The sequence below is a fragment of the Eretmochelys imbricata genome, chromosome 10, assembly GCF_965152235.1.
Source record: "Eretmochelys imbricata isolate rEreImb1 chromosome 10, rEreImb1.hap1, whole genome shotgun sequence".
Lineage (NCBI taxonomy): Eukaryota > Metazoa > Chordata > Testudines > Cheloniidae > Eretmochelys > Eretmochelys imbricata.
The window spans coordinates 44,825,426-44,847,958 of record NC_135581.1 but is presented as its reverse complement, the minus strand read 5'-3'; the positions used below and the strand labels follow the sequence as shown (position 1 = coordinate 44,847,958).

General features: G+C 44.2%; 1 protein-coding gene across 5 annotated transcripts in view; it reads left to right on the top strand.

Annotated features, from left to right (window-relative positions):
- CSNK1G1 (casein kinase 1 gamma 1) overlaps window positions 1–22,533 on the top strand; it is a 271,112-nt gene that overhangs the window by 82,397 nt on the left and 166,182 nt on the right. For all 5 annotated transcript variants that reach the window (XM_077829197.1, XM_077829194.1, XM_077829195.1 and 2 more), the window contains one exon: window positions 7,675–8,072. In XM_077829197.1, the coding sequence (XP_077685323.1) occupies window positions 7,895–8,072 (178 nt within the window). In that variant the 5' untranslated portion in view covers window positions 7,675–7,894. The remainder of the gene's footprint in view (window positions 1–7,674; window positions 8,073–22,533) is intronic.

Sequence of the window (22,533 nt, the reverse complement as noted above, 5' to 3'; positions counted from 1 at the left end):
GAATACAAACTTTGATCCAATCCATTGCCAATCGGTTTAATTATGTTGTACTGGCTTTCATAACGGGGTATCACTGATTTAACACAACAGTTTTTATCACAAGCTTGAAGAATTTCCTCAGTTGAGCTTCATAGGTGCTACCCAACTACTGGGAAAGTAGACTTATCCTTCAGCAAGAGATGATCCCATACAGTCCTTGTTCTTGTCAGGTTTTTATATTAGACTAAAATGCTCATAAGTTAGGACCTTGTACAGTTCTCAAAGTTGGGGGCTGCAATACAAACTTAAGTTTTCATCCCAAAGGCAACTTCAGCTTTCATCAGGAAGACTCCATTATCTGATCTCAATTTAGGCAATGTAATTTGTGCACTGATGCCATATTCCTACAATTACTTACAGGTTGGGTACAACTGAGCTTTCCAACTTCTGTCCACACTTTGTTTCCGGGAGCCTGGTTTAATCACTCAAGATGTACTCAAATTCTATGGTGCTAAGTTCCTAAATAGAAGATAGAGATAACATTTTCCAAAGCTCACGAGTCAGTGAGATGCTTTGGAAAATTACTCAGGGATACCATTTTAATTAAACCTCACCTTCTGTTCTGAACTGTAAGAATAAAGTTTGGGAATTGATGCAGCTGCATCAGCCACTCTTCTAGAAATGATACTAGTGGGTGTCGACATTAATCATTCTATTGTCAGAAAGCCTTTGTCAGATTATTTAGCAGTGATTTCTATTAATTCAAGTCATTTAGTTAAACTTTGCTATTCATTAGATTCTAAAACCATGTTTCAGTGTAACATTTATGGATACTAGAATTCTTAATACATGGTGACTAAGTTGGATGAACAGATTTTTCTGTGAGCATAGAAAAGATTTATTTTTGTACCTGTTAGAAATTATTAAATTTTTTAAAGATGTTTGCAGCAGTGAAGCTTGTGTGTAGAAAAGCATGCATGCCTTTAAACTTACCATTGCCTAAAGTCACTACTCTTCCCTACTGCCCTCCGAGTTTGTAGTAGTGAGCCTCCTCCTAGTCGAGAGACAAAAGGATTTGCTTTAGTCCAGAGGTCGGCAACCTTTCAGACGTGGTGTGCCGAGTCTTCATTTATTCACTTTAGTTTAAGGTTTCACGTGCCGGTAATACATTTTAACGTTTTTTAGAAGGTCTCTCTCTCTGTCTATATATTATATAACTAAACTATTGTTGTATTGTAAAATAAACAAGGTTTTCAAAATGTTAAGAAGCTTCATTTAAAATTAAATTAAAATGTTGATCTTACGTTGCCGGCCCGCTCAGCCCGCTGCTGGTCTGGGGTTCTGTTCTCCTAGGCTGGCAGCAGGCTGAGCGGGGCCTGTGGCCGGGACCCGGGCCGGCAGTGGGCTGAGCAGCTCATCCCGCTGCTGCTCAGGGGTTCCATCCGCCAGCTCCTGCCAGCCGGGATCCTAGCTGTCTGGCCCGCTCAGCTCGCTGCCGGTCTGGGGTCCCAGCCCTGCCCACATACAGTGGGTACCTACCTTCTCCCTGGTTCTGGCCATTCTCTTCCTCTCTCTGCACTGAGCTGAGGGGTGGGAGTGCACTAAGCACAGGGCTGGGGGTGAAGGAGCAGGCTGGGGGTTGGGGTGCAGGGTCTGGCCAGGAGTTAGAATGAGGGAGGGGGCTCAGGGTTAGGGAAGGAGGTTTGGGTGTGGAGTGCTTACCTGGGCAGTTCCCATTTGGCGGGAGGGGTGCAGGTGGGAATGTGGGGCAGGGGGAGGTGCAGGAGCTCCCGTTTGGTGCTCAGGGTGGGGGTAGGGATGGGGATGTGGGGGCTGCAAGAGTCTGGATGTGGGGGGTGCATGGGGTGTGGGGGTGTAGGGGATGTGGGGGCTGCAAGAGTCAGGATGTGGGGGGCTGGGGCCATGTGAGGGGGGTGCAGGTGTCAGGGCATGGAGTGTGGGGGCCCTGGGCGTGTGTGTGGGTGCCAGAGTCAGGGCTGGGGTCATGGGGGGTGTGTGAAGGAGTCAAGCAGAGGGCTGGGTGTGTGTGAGGGGGGGTTAGGGCAGAGGGCTGGGGGTGTGGGCTGGGGTCGTGGGGTGCTCATGCCAGGGGGCTGGAGGGAATATGCCCTGCTTCTCTGCCTCCTCTGGGAGCAGCGAGCATGCTGACTTCGTCCCTCCCCCTCCCTTGCAGGGGCCGGCAGGGAGGGAGGGATGAAGAGAAGGAGCAGGAACCCAGCACACTGTGGGAAGAGGCAGGGGAGCCAGCAGGACAAAGCTTCTGCCCCCTTCCCCTGCTCCCGTGGGAGGGGGCGGGGAGCAGAGAAGAGCGGGCCGGCCCAGATTTTTAATGGCATGCTGCTGCCTGCTGGGACCCTGGCAGGCAGCAGCATGCAATTAAAAACGGGCACGTGTGCCATAGGTTGCCCACCCCTGCTTTAGTCCATTGCTTCTGGCTTCCATTGGGCCTGCTATTGAGCAGCATGGTGTGTGTCCTACTATCCACTGGGTGAGCACTCTGCCTCCATGCTTGCAGCCTTGAGAGTAAGGGTATGTTTTCACTATAAGCACTACAGTGGCACAGCTGTAGCTATGTTGCTGTAGTTATAGACACTACGATGACCGGGGCTTTTCTGTGGCTGTAGTAAATCCACCCCCTTGAGAGGTAGTAGCTAGGTTGTATAGGAGAATTCTTCTGTTTACCTAGCTGCATCTACAGTGAGGATTAGATCAGCCTACCTGTGTTTCACAGGATGTGAAATTTTTCAAAACCCTGAGCAAACCGTTCCATGGGCAGGGAGTGGGGGACAGGAACAGCATCGTCTGTAGACAACAGTGGAGCAGGGCAGTGGGGGCGGAGGGGCACCCCTCCTTTTGGAGGAGTTACCAGGCTGGTCCCAGCTGCCTGCCCTCCCCCCATGCAGCACGATCAGTCTGCCCTCTCCAGCTGCTGCCCAAGCTTCCTCTAAACCCCGCTAGCAGTTGGCAGGTCTGGTGGGTGGGAGGTATCAGCACAGCGCCCCCTGAATAAGACGCCCAGCCCACCCACCCACCCCTAAGGTCAGCCATGCTTACAAATGCGTATCAGAACACATGGTGTACTGCATCCAGTGCACGAAATGCTCCAATAGCAATTGCGTGGGTGAAACCAGACAGTCACTTCATTATTTTCACACAGGAAAATAAGACAGAAACACTGTGTCACTTGTGGGTGAACACTTTTTTTTTTCACAAAGCAATCAGTCCATATCTGACCTGTAAGTCCTCATCCTCACAGGAAACCTGCACAACGCTTTCAAAAGATGAGCCTGGAAGCTTAGATTTGTAACTTTGCTAGAGACTAAAATTCATGGACTGAATAGACACACTGATTTATGGCTTATTACAACAGTCTATAACCCACTCACAACCCCTTCAGCTACTTCCCCTCTGACTGTGGAGGGGTGTTAATGGGCCACTTCACCTTTAAGGGTTACTTGAAATGTTTTAACTACTTTGCTAAACGATCTGTTCCACTTTGCATTTAGCTGTGACACCAGTGTTTCCCACACCTGAAGAAGAGCTCTGTGTAGCTTGAAAGCTTGTCTCTCTCACCAACAGAAGTTGGTCCAATAAAAGATGTTACCTCACCCACCTTCTCTCTAAGGCCTGGGCTACACTGGGGTGGGGTTTCAAACTAAGATACGCAACTTCAGCTAAGTCCAAGTATCTTAGTTCGACTTACCTGGCCGTACTCATGGAGGTAAGTCGACCGCGGCGGCTCCCTGGTCGACTCCGCTTACCCCTCCTGCCGAGGTGGAGTACAGGCATCGATTCGGGGATTGATTTACCATGTCTAGTCGAGACAAATCGATTCCCCAATAGATCGATTACGCGCCGATTCAGCAGATAGTGAAGATGTACCCTAAGGAAACAAAAAGAAAAGGAGTACTTGTGGCACCTTAGAGACTAACCAATTTATTTAAGGTGCCACAAGTACTCCTTTTCTTTTTGCGAATACAGACTAACACGGCTGTTACTCTGAAACCTAAGGAAACACTGACTTTTTCTACAGAACCAAATTTGTATCCCAAAATTTCCAGACACTCCCAGTCTAAAGACTGAGCTTAAACTTGAACAATATTTCTGCATGGAAAAGTACTGTCTTGTTATACCTTCAGTACCTGTCTTGTAGTAGTAGTAGTGTCCTGCTTTTCTTTCCAGAAGAATCTTGCTAACCCGCACGTTGCTAATAATGCATCAAGTCTCTCCTGTTCTTTCCTTGCAGCACATAGTTCTTCTTTGAGTTGTGTCCCTATAGGTGCTCCACTGTAGGTGTATCCATGTCCCTGCACCTCAGATCAGTCTGAGGTCCAGGGACGTGGATATACCTACAGTGGAGCACCCCTAGGGCAGAGGTGGACAAATTACGGCCTGCGGGCCACATCCGGCCTGGCCACTGAGCTCCTGGCCCCGGAGGCTAGTCCCTGGCTTCTCCCCTGCTGTTCCCCCCCCTCCTCTGCAGCCTCTGTGTGCCATGCTCCCAGTGTAGTGTATTAAACTGCTCCGCATAGGACTGTGCTACTGGTAGCAGTTATGGAGAGCAATTTACTACGCTACACCAGCGCAACACTCGGGGCGGCCAGGCAATGCTCTGGGCAGTACAGCTGTAGCACCGCCAGCCACTGGTGCTCCAGGCAGCGCGGTAAGGGAGCAGGGGGGGTTGGATAGGGGGCAGAGGAGTTCAGGGTGGTGGTCAGGGGGTGGGGGGGTGGATGTGGGGGCCCAGTCAGGAAGAAGGGGGGGTTGGATGTGGTGGTGGGGGGCAGTTGGGCAGAGGTTCCGGGGGCGGTCAGGGGACAGGGAGTGTGGGGGGTTGGATGGGGCAGAGGTCCTGGGGGGGCCCGTCAGGGGGTGAGCAGCAAGGGGGTGAGCAGATAGGGGCCAGGGGCACAACCTCTCTTAACTGGCCCTCCATACAATTTCGGAAACCTGATGTGGCCCTCAGCCAAAAAGTTTGCCTGCCCTTGCATAGGGGGATACATCTCAAACCACAGTTACTCAGAAGGCAAGTAACCTCTTCTTCTGTCTCCTGAGGGCTAAAATGCTTTAGCCTAATTAAAGCTATTGGGATCAATACAGGATAATTGGGTCAAATTCTATAATAGAAACATAGGGTTGGAAGGGACCTTGAAGGCATCAAGTCCAGGCCCCTGTGCTGAGGCAGGACCAAGGAAACCTAGACCATCCTCAAACATCCAAGGTGTTTCTCCAACTTGTTTTTAAATGCTTCTAATGATGGGGACTCCACAACCTCCCTTGGAAGCCTCCCTTAACTACCCTCAGCCCTGGTCTACACTAAGAGTTTAGGTCGAATTTAGCAGCGTTAGATCGATTTAAACCTGCACCCGTCCAGACGACGAAGCCATTTTTGTCGACTTAAAGGGCTCTTAAAATCAATTTCTGTACTCCTCCCCGACAAGGAGATTAGTGCTGAAATCGACATCGCTGGGTCGAATTTGGGGTAATGTGAATGCAATTCGATGGTATTGGCCTCTGGGGAGTTATCCCAGAGTGCTCCATTGTGACCTCTCTGGACAGCACTTTGAACTCCGATGCACTAGCCAAGTACACAAGAAAATACCTAAGAACTTTTGAATTTCATTTCCTGTTTGGTCAGCGTGGCGAACTCAGCAGCACAGGTGACCATGCAGTGCCCCCAGAATCGTAGAGCATAGAATGTTTCTATGCTCCCCCTATCATCTCTGTCCCTGAGATTATCACAGATTAGAAGGCAAAAAAAATGCACTCATGATGATGTGTGTTCCAAGCTCGTGCAGTCCTCCCACGCTGATAGGGCACAGTTTAATGCATGGAGGCATTCAGTGGCAGAGGCCAGGAAAGAATTGTGGTGTTTACTTAACAGCAAAAGTATCATGCCTTGCTAGCGATCCTGCCCGATCCAGGTCGCTGCATCACATGCACTCCGCGCTGTGTCAGCCTTGGGTGGGGGCATGACCGCTTTGTGAGCAGGAAGGCCATAGATATAGACATTGCATTAGGTAGCTTCTGTAGCTAGAGAAAACATTCCTGTGCATTCGGCAAAGTCTGTGGCAAAAAAGGAGAAGCCCCATGACACACCAAACTATTAATAATACACAACCACACATTACATAAAGTATAATAGGTACCATGCGAGGGCTACATTCAAGTTGGGTTTCCGTAGGGTAGTGATTATCACGTTCACCTAACGTGTGAAAGGTCCCCGGTTCAACATCTGGTGGAAACCGGTCACTGTTCATTTTTCTGACTTCCCTCCTGCATTTTTAGTCTTAGAACAGACCAAGCTGTGAAATTTTACTTTGAATTGTATCAATTATGACTTAAATAATATGGAAGCTCTCTCTAAGTTATAGGCCCAGGTTCCTTACCCTTTCAGCTGCTCTGATAAATTAACATTTTTGTTAGGGGTGGGGAAAAATTTTCGTGACGCCTTTTATAGGGACTAAATGCTATCTAGGACTCTGAAATAATCTTAACATGGCCCACTGAGTGCAATCCTTCATTCTGGATTTGTCATTCCACAAGCTGAACTGCTCCTTAATACTGTCCACGCTTCATGAGCCGTGGGAGCAAGGGGCAGGCTGGGGCAGGTGTGACCGAGCGGAGCTGCCGGCTGGGAGAGCAGCCTGAGGCAGAAGCCTCCAGCTCTCATGATATTCCAGGCAGGACTGAATCTCCATGAGATGAAACTTAAAGAAGAGAATGACCTGGAGTCTTTCCCATTCAGTGCTCTAAGAGGAGGGTAGCCACGTCTGTCCAGGCACCCCTGATCGATCTCACCGAGGTCTGCCAGGAGCACCCAGGAGACATACAACGGCTATCAGTCCTACTGCACTCTCTGCCCTGAAGGCAAGGATCTGCTAAGTAGCAATACAGTACCGCGTCTACCAGAAGACGTACGGTGATGGTGAGCTGAGCAGGCTCCATGCTTGTATGGTATGACAAGCATGGCAGCAGGCTGAGCAGGGCCAGCGGCCGGGACCCCGGAAAAAAATGATCGTCTGCCGTTGCTTTCACGGAGGGAGGGAGCGGGGCCTGACAACGTGTATCCAAAACCACCCACGACAAAGTTTTTGCCCAATCAGGCACTGGAAGCTTAACCCAGTGTTCTAATGGGCCGCAGAGACTGCGGGAACTGTGGGATACCTACCCACAGTGCACTGCTTTTTAAGTCGATGCTAGCCACGGTAGTGAGGATGCACTCCGGCGACTTTATGTGCTTAGTGTGGACATATGCAATCGATCTGTATAAAACTGAATTCTAAAAATCGACTTCTATAAAATTGACCTAATTTTGTAGTGTAGACATACCCTTTAGAGTTAGAAAGTCTTCCTAATATCTAACCTAAATAGCCCTTGCTGCAGATTAAGCCCATTACTTCTCATCCTACCTCTGGTGGATATGGAGAACAGTTGATCACAGTCCTCTTTATGACAGCCCTCAACATATTGGAAGACTATCAGGTCCCCCTCAATAGTCTTTTCTCAAGACTAAACGTGCCTCGTTTTTTTTTTTTCAACCTTTACTCATATGTCAGGTTTTCTAAAACTGTTATCATTTTTTCCACGTTTGGTTAGCAGTAGATATTTTCTTAATATGAAACATTAATTGATTTTATTCTTGCAATCTCATATTTCCTTTTTTCTTTTCAGATTCTAAAGGTCTGCCTTTACTGAGTTCTCCAGGAGGTAACCAACCACTGTGGAGCTACATTAGTAGTCTGGAGATGGTGCCAAAAGAACTTCATGTTTCTATGACTTGTATTGTAACCTGACTCAGTGATACTTTTGGATATATATTTCTATTCTAAGGAGAAGAGTGCGTACTCCCAATTCTGCCAGTTTACTGGCAGAGATTTTGTGTTGTAAGATCATGGACCATTCAAACAGGGAGAAGGATGAAAGGCAGCGGACAACAAAAGGAATGCCAGGGAGGAGTGGGCATGGTTCTCGACCGAGTTCCGCTACATCCTCTGGTGTTCTTATGGTGGGACCCAATTTCAGAGTGGGCAAGAAGATAGGGTGTGGGAACTTCGGAGAGCTCAGACTAGGTAAGAATATAGCTGTCTTAGTGGCTTGCATTACATGAGCTTGTATCTCATAATTGGTGCTTAAAATCTTAAGATAGAAAGTAATGAATATTTAAGTACTTTTAAATTTAAATAATTTACTCTGGTGTTAAAGCAACATGATTCCACAAAAGCTGGTGCAGGTTGAGTGATAGAAAGGGGTGATTGTCACATGCCACAATTTCCTTGTAACTACAGAGTTGCTTTTTCTGTGACTATTCAGGTATGTAATGGACTACCTTTGTTTGAGTTTTGGAGTGCTTGCACATGAACAAATCCACAGCAAGTGGCAGCTGTGTATGCCCAAAGATGTGAATTCTGAACACTCCCTGGCAAACCTTGTTTAATGCATATGAAGGCTTATCTCTTGTACACCTTTTAAAATCCATTTTGCCTGTTCTGAAAAGTGTTTTTTATTAAACCTTTGAGCAACACAAAAAACTTACTGTTAACATGCTTACTCTTGTTACAAGTAAAATTCATCCAAGGCAAGGGATGTGTTCAATAAAAGATGTTGTAGTTTTTTGATATCATCTTTGTATCACTCTCCAAATGGTTTCTCTGTTACTTGGATCCCAAGAGCATAACTTGTTGAAGATTATTCTTGCATCTGTCAGAAGGAAAATGTCTTTTGCTTTTTGTTTTATGCACCTCTTATGCTTTTGCTTCTGTTAAAGGGGTTGCATCTCTATTTTGTTTTGCTTTTCTGTATCAGCTGTATGTTAGGTTGCAATATTTTCCGAACAGTTGCGTAACTATTATTCCTGCTTTCTTACTAACTCTGTGAAAGGAGCACTCACAGCCTGCTTGGTTTTCTTCTGGATCAACTAGCTTGTTCTGTTCACAGGATTGAGAATAATTTGAAGGCAATTGGACCAAGAATGCTGACTTCTGGCGGTCACTTAAAACTATTGTTTTAAAGCAATGTTGTTGTAGCCTTGTTGGTCCCAGGATATTAGGGGTGGTATTAGCATTTCTCTCACCAACAGAAGTTAGGCAAATAAGATATTACCTCACCCATCTTGTCTCTCTGTTTTAAAGCCAAACATTTACTTATGTGATCAAGATGTTAATGTTGAGATGTTCCCAGCCTCTTTGGAGCCATAGGGATCCTCATGTGTGGTGACAGTTCTTTTAGCCAAGAAGGCCTGGATGTAGCTCCTCCTGGAACTAGTTGGTGTCTCTTTTGTGAACTAGAAGGGGTGGTTTATCAGTGCTGTATGCCTCAAGAAGCTGAATAAGTGTCCTCCATGGCATTTCCCAACTCCTCTAGGTTTGGGACTGGAGGACTGAGCTGCAGCTTGATACCAGAAATCCCATGTATTGTGCTTATAGATGATGATGTCTGATTACCAATAGATTACAAAGATTCATAGACTCACTGAAATAATGAAACTCCAGTCTAGTAGAGCATATTGGTGCTGTCCTGCAGAACTGCCACTCAGGTGCAGTGGGAACTTCTCTCTGAGATGTTGAGGACACATATGATGTGAGCTCTGACAAGTGGTACATATGGTTATATTAAAGGCTGACCTCTTTCCAGATGGGAACCTCAAAGTGATATGCTACTTTCTTTGGGAGAAGTTAGCCTGAGAAAGATAGTTTTCATTCTTGCTTCCTTAGCTTTTCTCAGTGACTTGTTTTCATTTATTTTCAATGCTGATGCCTTTTGAATCTCCAGGCTTAAAATTTGGACAGTTTTCCCTTCAGTGGCCTGGCGGAATGGTGATTTTACTTGAGGTTAAGAAATGCACTGTCTCACAAGAAGTGGGCTGTGTGAATGTAGTAGTGTGCATTTTATAACTCCTTGTTAAATGGCATGGATCTAAGAATGTTAGTATTGAGAATGTTAGTATGTAAGCTAGTCTGTGATGCATGGAATTTCTGGATCAGTGGAATAAAATGAAAATACCAAAATAATAAAAATAAAAAGCTAGGTTCAGGAATTCAACTTGGGTTCCCATTTTGGGGTAAGCGATGGGGGAAGAACTAACCAGCGCTTTGGTATCAGGAGGATGATTCTTGCGAGGTGTTTGTAAGAGCTATGTAAACTTGATCTCATGCATAGATTTTTTTTTTTTAACTAGAAAAAAATTACTAGCCTTGAAATGAATGGAACCTATAGATAAGTACTGTAGGCATCTAGTTAGTTCAGACATGACTAATCCCAGGGCTTTTCATAGCTGTCCAATGACAAATCCTTTGCTAGAGAGAAGAGAATTTGTGAAGCTAAATTTAGGATTTAGAAAATCATGTTACTATTTATGAGCACCTTAAAACATGCTAGGCTAACAATCCCTGCTCCACAGTGTTTACAATATAAATGGGACATGATGCAATAAATGAAGGTCATGGACAGGCGAAAAGTGGGCAATGCGAAGAGGGAAAAAGAGAGTGTAACAAGAAGATCTAGTGGCTATGCAGTAACCAGTGTGCAAAACTTGATGGTTCCATTAACATGTTTACTCACTCTTGCTTCTGATTGACTCCACCTGGACACAGTAGTAGAAACTAGCTCCAGCTGGCCCTATACTGCATCAGTGTCAGTGGAAACAGTGGAGTGTGAACATGCTTAAAGAGGTCAGGTCCCTTCTCTGCTTCTCCTCTCACCCCCATGGGAATGCAGCAGCAGTGGTGTGAACCACCTCCAGGTGGCCCAGCACACACCCAGTCTTACCTGGAAGCAGGACAGCGACTGCCATTTATTCCTGAAGATTTGGAAATGAGAAGTGAAGAAAATGACATTTTCTAAAATTTGGAAGTGAGGCTGTGACTGCTGTTCCAGCCCCTCTGCACTGCACAGAAACCACCACTGGTAAGGAGGCTGCCAGAGGGATCCATCTCTTATGGGGAAAGAGCCCTGAGCCTCAGCCTTGCTCCTCCTGCCTTTGCCACCATTTCCTGGTCAGGAGGCCTCTTATAGTTATAACTCAGACATTACTAAATGGTCAGTGCCTTCTGAACTTTACCTCTTCTCCAAAGCATGTAAGAACAATAGAGTTGTCATGGACAACAGAAACAGCTTACTTCAAGGAAACAGATTGTCTGATGCTGTTGGTGATGAAATAATACCTTTGACTTGATGTTGCCCTGGCAGACTTAATTTATGTTGACAGGGCTGTGGATGAAAAAATCCAAAAACTCAGCTCTTCACTTGCCTCTGTAGGACCCTCACAGGTTCTCTGTGGACCAACACACACAGCTGGTCACGCCCTGGACCTCATGTTTGTTTAGTTATCAATATTGACGGCATCACAACCCATGCTTTGGGCATGACTTCATTTAAGGCAGAACTCTACAATCTCCCAGGAAACAAGAAAGGCCCATGATCCTGATTCTACTACCAAGACTAATGGACACCATCAAATTACAAAGCCTGCTAAAGGACAGTAGCACTGAACGTATAGGACAAGGACTCAAGGATCTGGTGAACCATCATTGCATTCTAGCCTTTGACATTCTGACCCCCTAAACAGCTCCTCCCTCCCCATCGCGCAACGGTGACTCCATAGTCTTAGTAGTTTAGTCTAGTTTTAATTAGCTTTAGGTGGGAGCAGTAGTTTAAAAAAAAAAAAAAACTTTTTCAAACTTTTTTCCTAGTTTTTAAGGACCATTGTCCATTTAAATTTTCTCCCTTCCTCCTTGGAGCTTTACATTACTGGGCGATCCTGCCTAGTTCTCCTAGTTTTTTTTTAAACACTGCCTATCATGGCAGAAGGTAATTCCAGTGAATGACAGATAATCCCGGTGTATCCGTTGCCTCTGGAAATCTCACTTACCCTCAAAGTGCATATCCTGTCTGGCAATAAAATCTAATGCCAGAAAAAACAGGGAGGTCAAAGTACATCTTGTCATGACGGAGAGCGCTCTTCGCTTGGCCTCTGATCCAGGCCCAGAGACATCATTCCTGCCCCTCCCCCTCAATACGTTAGTCTCCAAGTACATCAGGTACTTCTATTGCCTCAGCAGTGCACTCCCTGGGAGCAGTTAAGAGGAAAAGTCAAGATTTCTCTAATAAGGACCTCTAGCCCTCCTGGTAAGGAACCTACCTTGAAGAAGCCGCAATTGCTAATGACACTAGCCGTTTCAGCACCAATTGGTCTCCAACCTGATACCGACAAGGCTTTTGGTTCTTCAGGTACTGAAAGAATAGTTAAGCCTAAGGACTCCAAAATGTTGGACTCCGCCAAGCCATTGGTACTGTCTGGGGACCAAAGCAGTAAAAATTATTTCTGCTCAGGCCACTGCCACAGTACCAACAACTGTTTGTTTCAGTACTAAAGGAATTTTGATGTCCTTGACCTCCCTGTGTCCAAGATGCATGACTCACCATAGTTTAGTACTGATCTGTTCTCAGTACCAAGGACCTGTAGGTCTCCAGACACGTCTGGTACCAATGGACTTACCTCCTGTTTCTTTCAGTGCTCTGCTACTCCTAGAGTAATGTGGAAGAGGAGGATTCTGACTAAGATCTTGCCTCAGTTTCTCAAATTTGTTAAAGGTTTGCCACATCTCTAGAGGGATACTTTTCCAGAGGTCTTTGAAGAAGCCAATTATATTTGTGAGAAGTATTTACAGACACCACTTTGCTGGTTTGAACACCCATGGGTCATATGCACCTTGTCAGCCATACTGGAATCCCTGGGTGGCTTACAATCAGCATTTTTCAAGGGACTCGAGTACCACGTGGCATAGAGATACAGTCTCTATCATCTTTCCTTTCCAGGAGACCTGAACCTTTGAGGAACAGGAAGCGAGGTCTGATTAAGAGGTCTCCCCACATAGCCAACATCTCTTCTTCATCCCCAGATGAAGATGTAATTCCACCTCCACCATCCCTGGCTGACTACTTCAAGCAGTTTCAGGATCTTATTAAGAGGACAGCAGACTCCTTACACATCCTGCTTGAGAAGATTAGAGAGTCTCATCAAAGCTGTTTGACATCCTACATACAGCATTATCTGCACAGATTGCCTTTCCTGTTATCGAAGCCCTCCTAGACCCAGCAAAGGCAATCTGGCATACACCAGCCACAATTTCACCCCGCTGCAAGAGAGTGGATAAGAAATACTATATTTCCTCGAAGGACTTGGAATTTTTATTTTCTTATCCCTCTGCCGATCCCCTGGTATTTGAGGTGATAGATGAATGTGGAAGGGCAGCACCGCACTAAATCTATGCCCTATGATAAATATCATAAGTGCCTCAACCTGTTCTGGTACAAAGTCATACTTGTCATCCACTCTACTTTTCAGACTCGCCAGCTACCAGATGTTAATGGTGAAAAACATCCAGCAAATTATGCCAAGCTCAATTCCTTTATTGAGCGTCTCCCATCAGAGCACAGAGAACAATTTCAGGAGATCATTGCAGAAGGCTGGCTTCTTGCCAGAACATCTCTGCAAGCCTCCCTTGAAGCTGCTGAGAGTGCTGTTTGTTCTTTCTCTGTGGCAGAAGTTATGAGACAAACCTTCTGGCCCAGCTCTCAGGATTTCCAAGGGAGGTCTAGAATACTGTTGAGGACTTTCCTTTTGGTGGCTCCAAACTGTGGAGAGCACAGTTTTGACGGGATTATCCTGCCTTCCTCCCCTTGGTGACCACCTTTGAAACTGCTGATGAGCTTGGAAGTTTATCATTACAGACATGTAGGTTTGGCTATCATCTCCACAGGATATTCCACATTATACTTCCCTCCCACCTTCCAACCCTCCTTCCCCATTCCTTTTCAGGAAACCCTCTCATGAGCACCTTCTAAAACAAGAAATAGACTCTCCTACTCTTGCATGCTATAGAATGTGTTCCCGTGCAACTCACAGGGAAGGTGTTTTCTTCCGGGTGCTTCCTGGTTCCAAAAAACAAACAGAAACGGTGGTTGGAGATCCATCCTAGATTTAAGGCTACTCAGCACCTTTGTGAAGGCACAAAAGTTCAAAATGGTAGTACTTCCCTCACTAAACCAAGGGGATTGACTCTCAGCCCTCAACCTTGAGGATGCAACCTCTTCATATAACTACCACCTCTCCCACAGAATGTTTTGTTTCACTTTTGGTCAGGACCACTTTCGATATAGGGTACAGTGGAGTCGCATCATACGCGCATTTAACTTACACGAATTCAACTATACGCGCTCAGCAAAAAAAAAACTCATGGCAGTGGAGTACTGTACAGAAGTCGACGGGAGAGCGCTTGGGGGTCGATTTATCGTGTCTAGTCTAGATGCGATAAATCAACCCCCACTGGTTCGATCACTGCCCGTCAATCCAGTAAGCATCTCTCTGCGCTGAGTGTGATTCTAGTGTTTAAAGATACATATTTTTTTGTACAACTTGGCCCCTAAACACAAGCCAACTATTTTATCTCTTGCTCAACTGAAAAAACCGTGATCTGTTCCAACTCTGCAGGAAAAACTGGCTTTGTTGGACTTATTGAGAGACAGTATGTCTGTTTCCAACGTGGCGCTTAAATATGGCCGCAACAAATCTAGCATCCGTGCCATCAAGATTCGAGAGAGAGAAATTTATTGAGCCATGGCATCGAGTGCTCCAATAACTGCTAAGGTGACAAGCCAGGTGCGTGATAAGACTTACTGAAGACTGAAAAGGCATTACACTTATGGCTGGAAGACATGAACCATAAACGTGTGCCTATCGATGGCAACATGTTGCGAGAAAAGGCTCTTAGCCTCTACGCACTGTTCAAACCTCCCGCCAAAGAGGGACAGTCTTCTGATGAGAAGGAATTCAAAGCCAGCCAAGGTTGGCTTAACAGTTTTAGGAACCGCTTCAACCTCAAAAACGTGTAGACTACTGGTGAAGCTGCATCTGCCAATGAAGAGGCAGCAAAAGCCTACCCCGAACAATGAAAGAAAATCATAGAAGAAAAGGGCTATCTTCCGGAACAAGTTTTTAATGCTGACGAGACTGGGCTCTTCTGGAAAGAAATGCCCAATCACACTTACACTTGAAATCAGAAAGACAAGCCCCTGGCTTCAAAGCAGCTAACGACCGTGTGACTGTGTTGTTTTGTGGCAATGCGGCTGGGCATTTAATAAAGCCGGGCTTGCTCTACAGGGCTGCAAATCCCCAAGCCCTAAAAGGCAAGAACAAAAATCTCCTGCCTATGTTCTGGCAATCAAATAAAATGGCTTGGGTGACGGCAGCGTTATTTCTGGATTGGTTCCACAAGTGTTTCATTCCGGAGGTCAAGCGGTACCTCAAAGAGCGAGGATTTGACTTGAAAGTGTTGCTGATCGTAGACAATGCTCCTGGCCATCCTGAGGCACTCCGGTTTGCGCATAACTACGTTGAAGTAGTCTTTCTCCCTTTTTTATTCCTTCCTTCCTTATGTGATTTTCGCCTTACGTGCTAACTTTAGAAACTAACCCTCCCGCGACTCCACTGTACTCCCTTCTCAGCCTTTCATCTGCCTTAAGAGTCTTTTTGAAATTTGTCAGTAGTAGAGGTGCACCTCTACAGCAAAGGAATGTTGGTAGTCCCTTACCTTGAAGATTGGCCTCTGAAAGGTCACTCTTGCAGAAGTTTCACTGGTTAATCACAAGGCCATAGACCTCTTCCTCGAACTGGGGCTACAACTGAACATTCAAAATTCATCTTGACTCCTGTAGAAAAGTTGGAATTCATAGGAGTTTACCTTGATTTGATAACTGTGAAAGTCTACCTCCCAATGCGCAAGTTTGTGGCCCCATTCAGTATAGTCAACACAATCCAGTTCAGCGCTTAAACATCAGTCAAGAGCTTTCTACAACTCCTGGGACATAAGGCAGCTGGTACTTTTGTCATAGGCCGTGCAAGGTTGCGAATGAGTTGCCTTTAGAGGTGGCTCAGGACAGTTAATTCACCGAGCAGAGAGTCTAAACAATCTACTGTCCATACCCACGTTCATGAAGGAATTCCTCTATTGGTGGTAACACCCTCACAATGTCTGTGCAGGAATTTTGCTCACCTTTCCCCAGCAATATTTATAATAGATTTATCCCTGTTAGGTTTGGGACGACATGTAGACACTCTCACAGCCAAAGGCAGGTGGACACCTCTTGAGGCCATTCTGCACATCAGCTTGCTGGAACGCAGGGCAATGAGATATTCCTGTCTCCAATTTCTACCATTGATCAAGGCAAATACATAAAGATCCATGATGGACATGTCATGCACATTCTATATCAACTGACAAGGTTGTACTTCACTGCATATTTCAACAGTTTGGCACCCCTCAGGTAGACTAGTTCATCGTAGCCAGGAACAAGAAATGTACACAGTTCAGTTCAGGGGCAGGTTGGTTCACCAGTCCTTATGGGGATGCTTTCTTCTTCACTGGTCATCGGGTCTTCTGTATGCGTTCCTGCTAACTCCTCTAATATCCAAAGTTCTGGTCTAGATAAAGAAAGACAAGGCCAAGGTTATTCTAATAGTCCCGAGCTGGTCGATATAGAGATGGTTCCCTTACATCATTCAGATAGCTAGTTGCTCACTGATCACTCTCCAGACTGCCCCTTCTCTTTTCTCCCAAGAAAATGGGCAGATCCTTCACGCGAATCTGAGTTCTTCACCTCAAAGCATGGCTGGCCGTTGGTTCGCAGGATTAGAACCAACCTGTTCAAAGGCAGTAAAGAGAATACTATTTCACAGCATAAAACAGTCTACACACTACACTACACTTGCAAATGGACAAGATTCAGTTACTGCAGTGACCTTAAACACATTCCACCAACATCCTCGTTGCTGTCAGATGTACTGGACTACATCCTAGAGTCGAAAAGCTAAGGACTATCTTTTGAGCTCCATTAGAGTCTATTTGGCAGCCATCCTGGATTTCCACTCCCAGTAGAGAGTTTTTCCATATTCACTCACCCAATGGCGGTGAGGTTCCTCAAGGGAATTGGAAGATTCTTTCAACAAGTCAAGTGGTCTATCCCAACTTGAGACCTCAGTTTGGTTCTTAAATGCCTTACAAGACCACTGTTTGAGCCAATGGCTACCTACTCACTCCTCCATTTATCAATGAAGAGAGCATTCCTGGTAGTTGTCATGTCTGCTTGATGAATTGGGGAAGTAGGAGCCCTTGTGGCATCCTCCTCTTCCTCCCTCCTCTCCCCCTCCCCCCACGCCTTCACAATATTTTTCAAAGACAGTCAGGTTATGACTGCACTCCAAAAATATCTTCAGAACTCCATAATAAACTGCCCATACATCTTTCTGTCTTTACCCTAAACTTCTACTGGTAAGGAAGAGATGCTGCTTTACACACTGTCAGGAGGGCTCTGACCTTTTACCTTGGCAGGACTAAATCTTTTAGAAAGTCTTCCAAGTTGTTTCTCTGTGCATCTGTGTTCTAGTACACATTGACTTTTATTCATGAAGGAGACATTTCATAATTATTAATTAACTAATCCATACGTTCAACAAATATTACTTCCTGGACAAATATGTGTAATATACCATAAACTGGATACTCAATTGGAGAGTACGCTTATAAAATTTGTGGATGACTCCAAGTTGGGAGAGATTGCAAGCATTTTGTTGGACAGAATTAGAATTCAAATGACCTTGACAAATTGGAGAAATGATGGGAAATCAATAAGATGAAATTCAATAAAGTGCAAAGTACTCCACTTATAAAGGAAAATCAAATGCACACCTTTAAAATGGGGAATAACGGACTCTGTGGCAGTGCTGCTGAAAAGGATCTAGGGGTTATAGTGGATCACTAATTGAATATAAGCCACCAATGTGCTACAGCTGTGAAAAACACTAATATCATTCTGGGGTTTATTAACAGGAGTGCCATATGTAAAACACAGGAGGTAATTGCACTGCTCTATTCAGCATTGGTGAGGCCTCAGCTGAAGTACTCTGTCCAGTTCTGGGAGCTACAGTTTTGGAAAGATGTGGACAAATTGGAGACTCCAGAGGAGAGCAACAAAAATGATAAAAAGTTTAGAAAACATGACCTCTGAGGAAAGGTTTATAAAACAACAACAAAAAAACCAGGGGATGTATAGTCTTGAGAAAAGAAGATGGGGGGGAACGGGGGACACACGACTCAGTAAGTCTTCAAATATGTTAAGGGCTGTTATAAAGAAGATGGTGATCAATTGTTCTCCGTGGCTGCTGGCACTAGGACAAAAAGAAATGGGCTTAAACTGTGGCAGGGAGATCCAGATTAAACATAGTTTTTAACTATAATGATACTTATTCTCAGGAATAGGCTTGAGAATCTCCATTAGTGGAGGTTTTCAAGAACAAGTTGGACAAACACCTGTCAGGGATGGTCTAGGTTTACTTGGCCCTACATCAGCACAGGGGGCCAGACTTGATGACTTTTCAAGGCCCCTTCCACCTCTGCATTTCCGTGATTCTAAATTGAGCTCAAGGATAAACAAACTTTTTTTTTCTGGAACTTGTTTGTGGAATGTCTTAACTAGTGTTTAACAACGTGTTGATTTAGCTCATTTAATTGGCAATTAAACAGTTAAAACAGGACCAGAAACTCTAAACTAGGTATGTCTTCAGATAGCTGGGTCCTCGTCTCAGTTTGCGTAACCTCTCATTCGGATATGATACCCACAGAATTAACATCAATAAGGAGGGTGTCTTGAATTCCAGTTCCCAACCCTCTGCAGTTTCCCGTAGGCTGAAGGGTATTTTGATGCAGGAATATTCATTTTATCTTTGTCCCATCTGGACTAGTTCTGTGGCATGGTGAAGTGAGATATTGTCGTGATGCATATACAGTGCTAATGGAAGGCTGCTGCATTTTGGAATTAAGCCCGGGTCAAGCTATAGTAAACAAAACAGATGGGAAACTTTTGATTTTCAATAACTTGTAACTTGCTCAAATCAGAACCAATTTTGGTGGGTTTGTCAAAGACTCCGTTCTGAAACTCAGGACTATTCTTTGACCAAATTTTAAGTTTCTGCTGCTAGCCATGGAGGTATGAGAGCTCTCTTTTTTAACATGTATAATGGCAACCGAATTATAAGGACTGCTTCTGTTTCCTGTGTAATATCGGAAACTAATTGTTGAGTCACATGTCAGACTGAACAGCACTCCCAGCTTGCATAGATTGCTGTGACTTAAAATTGCTGGTTGTTAGAGGTTAAACTACCATGAAAATGTGGTGTGAGAAGGTCAGCTAGCTGGCTGTTCTTTCTATAATAAACAAAAATAGACAAAAGTCTGGAACATCTGCAGGGTCCAAACTAGAGGTCACTACTTGCAAGTGCATCTGCTTTAAAAATGACAGCAAATGCGGCAATGCTAAATTCAAACTATTAAGCTCTAAAGATTTGAAGGAAGAATACTGGTTCACATCTGGAGAGAGGTATGGCTGTACTCTGTTAGGAATGTGCAGTGTAGATACATCCATAGTTATTCACTTGGAAAAGCTTCTTAATGCTACTAGCTTATTAATGAAATCAGTTTTTATTTTAAAATTTTATAGCTCGTTCTGTGAAAACAATCCAAACCTGAATCAAGCATAAACTGCTGCAGTGCCATGTCCCCAACATCCTTGTCTCCTCTTGTAAGGTGTGCCAGCAAAGCTATGCCAGCAGCTTCCTTAGTGAAGACACAGCTTATACTGGCAAAAGAGTTCTTTTGCCAATATAGCTTAAACAAGTTACTGGAACAGAATAATTTATCCTGACAAAAATGAGCACCCACAAATTTCACTGACGTTAATGGGAATGACAGGTGTGCACAGTACTTTTGAAAATCAAATCCCTTTTTATTTGCATGCCTAAATATAGTATTAGGGACCTATGTTTTATGTGTATTTGGATCTCTGTCTAAATGTTAAGTCATTGTGCCTAAGAATGCCCTTGAGAAGGTTTTTAAAAATAAATAGTAGGGTTCTAAAACATAAACATCAGAACAGTAACCAGGTATCATGCTGAAAAATTTGTCATTTTCTTCACTGCAAAGAATGTGAATGAGAGTCCCACATGTGAGCCATTCTTTTTAGGTGACAAATCTGAGGAACTGTCCCAGATTAAGGTGTCAGTAGCGGAGGTTTTGGAACAAACTGATAAATTAAACAGTTTTATGTCACCAGGACCAGCTGGTATTCACCCAAGAGTTCTGAAGTAACTCAACATGAAATTGCAGAACTACTAACTCTGGTTTTTAACCTATCGCTTAAATCAGATGCTTTCTAATATCGCTTTCTATTAGATGACTGGAGGATAGCTAATGTAACACAGATTTTTTAGAAAAGGCTCCAGAGGTGACCCTAGCAATTACAGGCCAATAACCCTAACTTCAGTGCCAGGCAAATTGGTTAAAACTATAGTAAAGAATAGAATTATCAGACACATAGATAAACACAATCGGTTGGAAGAGTCAACACAGCTTTTGTAAAGGGAAATCCTGCCTCGTTGATCTATTACCTTTGTGGGGATCAACAAGCTTGTGTAGAAAGGTGATCCAGTGGACATAGTGTACTTGGATTTTCCGAAAGCCTTTGACAAGGTCCCTCATCAAAGACTCTTAAGCAAAGTAAGCCGTCATGGGACAGAAGGGACGGTCCTCTTATGGATCAACAACTGTTTAAAAACTAGGAAACAAAAAGTAGGAATAAACAGCCAATTTTCACAGTGGAGAAAGGTAAGTATTGGGGTCTCACAGGATCTGTATTGGGACCTTTGGCAAAATTTGCAGATAACACAAAATTACTCAAGGTAGTAAGATCAAAGCTGACTGCAAAGAGTTACAAAGGGTTCTGAAAAAACTAGGTGACTGGGCAACAAAATGGCAGATGAAATTCAAAGTATTGCACATTGGAAAACATACAGCTAACTATACATAAAAAATGATGGGGTCAAAATTAGCTGCTACCACTCAAGGAGATGTTGTGGAGGCCAAAAGTATAACCGGGTTCAAATAAGAATTCGATCAATTCATGGCAGATAATTCCATCAATGACTATTAGCCAATATGGTCAGAAATGCAACCCCATGCTCTGGGTGTCCCTAAACCTCTGACTGCCAGAATCGGGGACTAGATGACTGGATGGATCACTCAGTAGTTTTCCTGTTCTCTTCACTCAATCTGAAGCATCTGACACTGGCTGGTGTTAGAAGGCAGCAGGGGGAGGGATAGCTCAGTGGTTTGAGCATTGGCCTGCTAAACCCAGGGTTGTGAGTTCAATCCTTGAGGGGGCCATTTAAGGATCTGGGGCAAAAATTGGGGATTGGTCCTGCTTTGAGCAGCGGGTTGGACTAGATGACCTCCTGAGCTCCCTTCCAACCCTGATATTCTATGATTCTAAGACAGGTTACAGGGCTAGATGGACCACTAGTCTGACCCAGTATGGCCATTTTTATGTTATATTCCAATACAATATTTAAGTATCTGTCTGACTGACTGTTACAGTTTAACAGATCTGCAATGAAAAATTTGACTCAGATTACTTTCTCTCCATGAGAATTGTAGGGCATCCACGTGTACTCTCTGCACATCTTTGAAAAGACTTGAGCTATACCTTAATCGTGCATCATTTCAAAACAACTCTGGAACTCATGACGTTTTACAAGTGGGATTACCCACTATAACTCTTGAGCTTTTCCTTCCCATTCCAGTTGGAGTTTATAGAGACTTCAGAATTTTCAGATAATTTCTAAGACAATGAGAAGGATAGAAGAAGTTAGTCCTACACCCTGACCTCAAATAGCTCTACTGGTGTTCAGTATTTATATTGCTGTAACCCCAGAGGGTCCACTCACGTTAGGGCCCACAGTTTCAGGTACTATCCAAACATGTAAAAACACTGTCTTTACCCAGTCTAAATCTGTCTCTCAAACTTTTTAAATTCTGAGCTGCGGTTGTTGCTGTTTACTTCCCACTTAGGCACACAATTTATTTGTACAGTAGTTGTAGGGTTCAGACTGTGGACATCAATAACTAATTTTTATTAAATATTAAAACTTACTACTTCGCAAAAAGTAAAGAAATCAATTCATCTACAACTATTATCCTAATTGTATTTTTCAGTCTGGTGCTTTCAGTCCAAGTCTCTCTGATTTCCCTAATGGGTTTATTCTAACAGTTCCTTCCTGTCAAGCTCTTCAATTGCATCCTGAAACGATCTGATTTAGGTAGCAATTCAGTCAGTCTTTAGAGGAAAACTTGTCTCTCTCCTTAATTTTTAGCGTCTCCTGCTCTTGTACCAACTGCAAATACAAGAAATAGTGCTATTCTGCCAGCCCTGAGAAAATGAAAATGGAGCAATTTAAATAAAGACTATTTAATTCACTCTTTTAAAAATAATCATTGTTTTAAATTGGGTCGAGGATTTGTAAAAACTAATGTGAAAATATGTTCCGCTGCAACTTTAAAATCCACCTAACTAAAAATGTATACATCTGTTTTTTTTAAATGCCACTATGGATAGAGTATATTAATTTTACAAAACTGCTATAGGCAT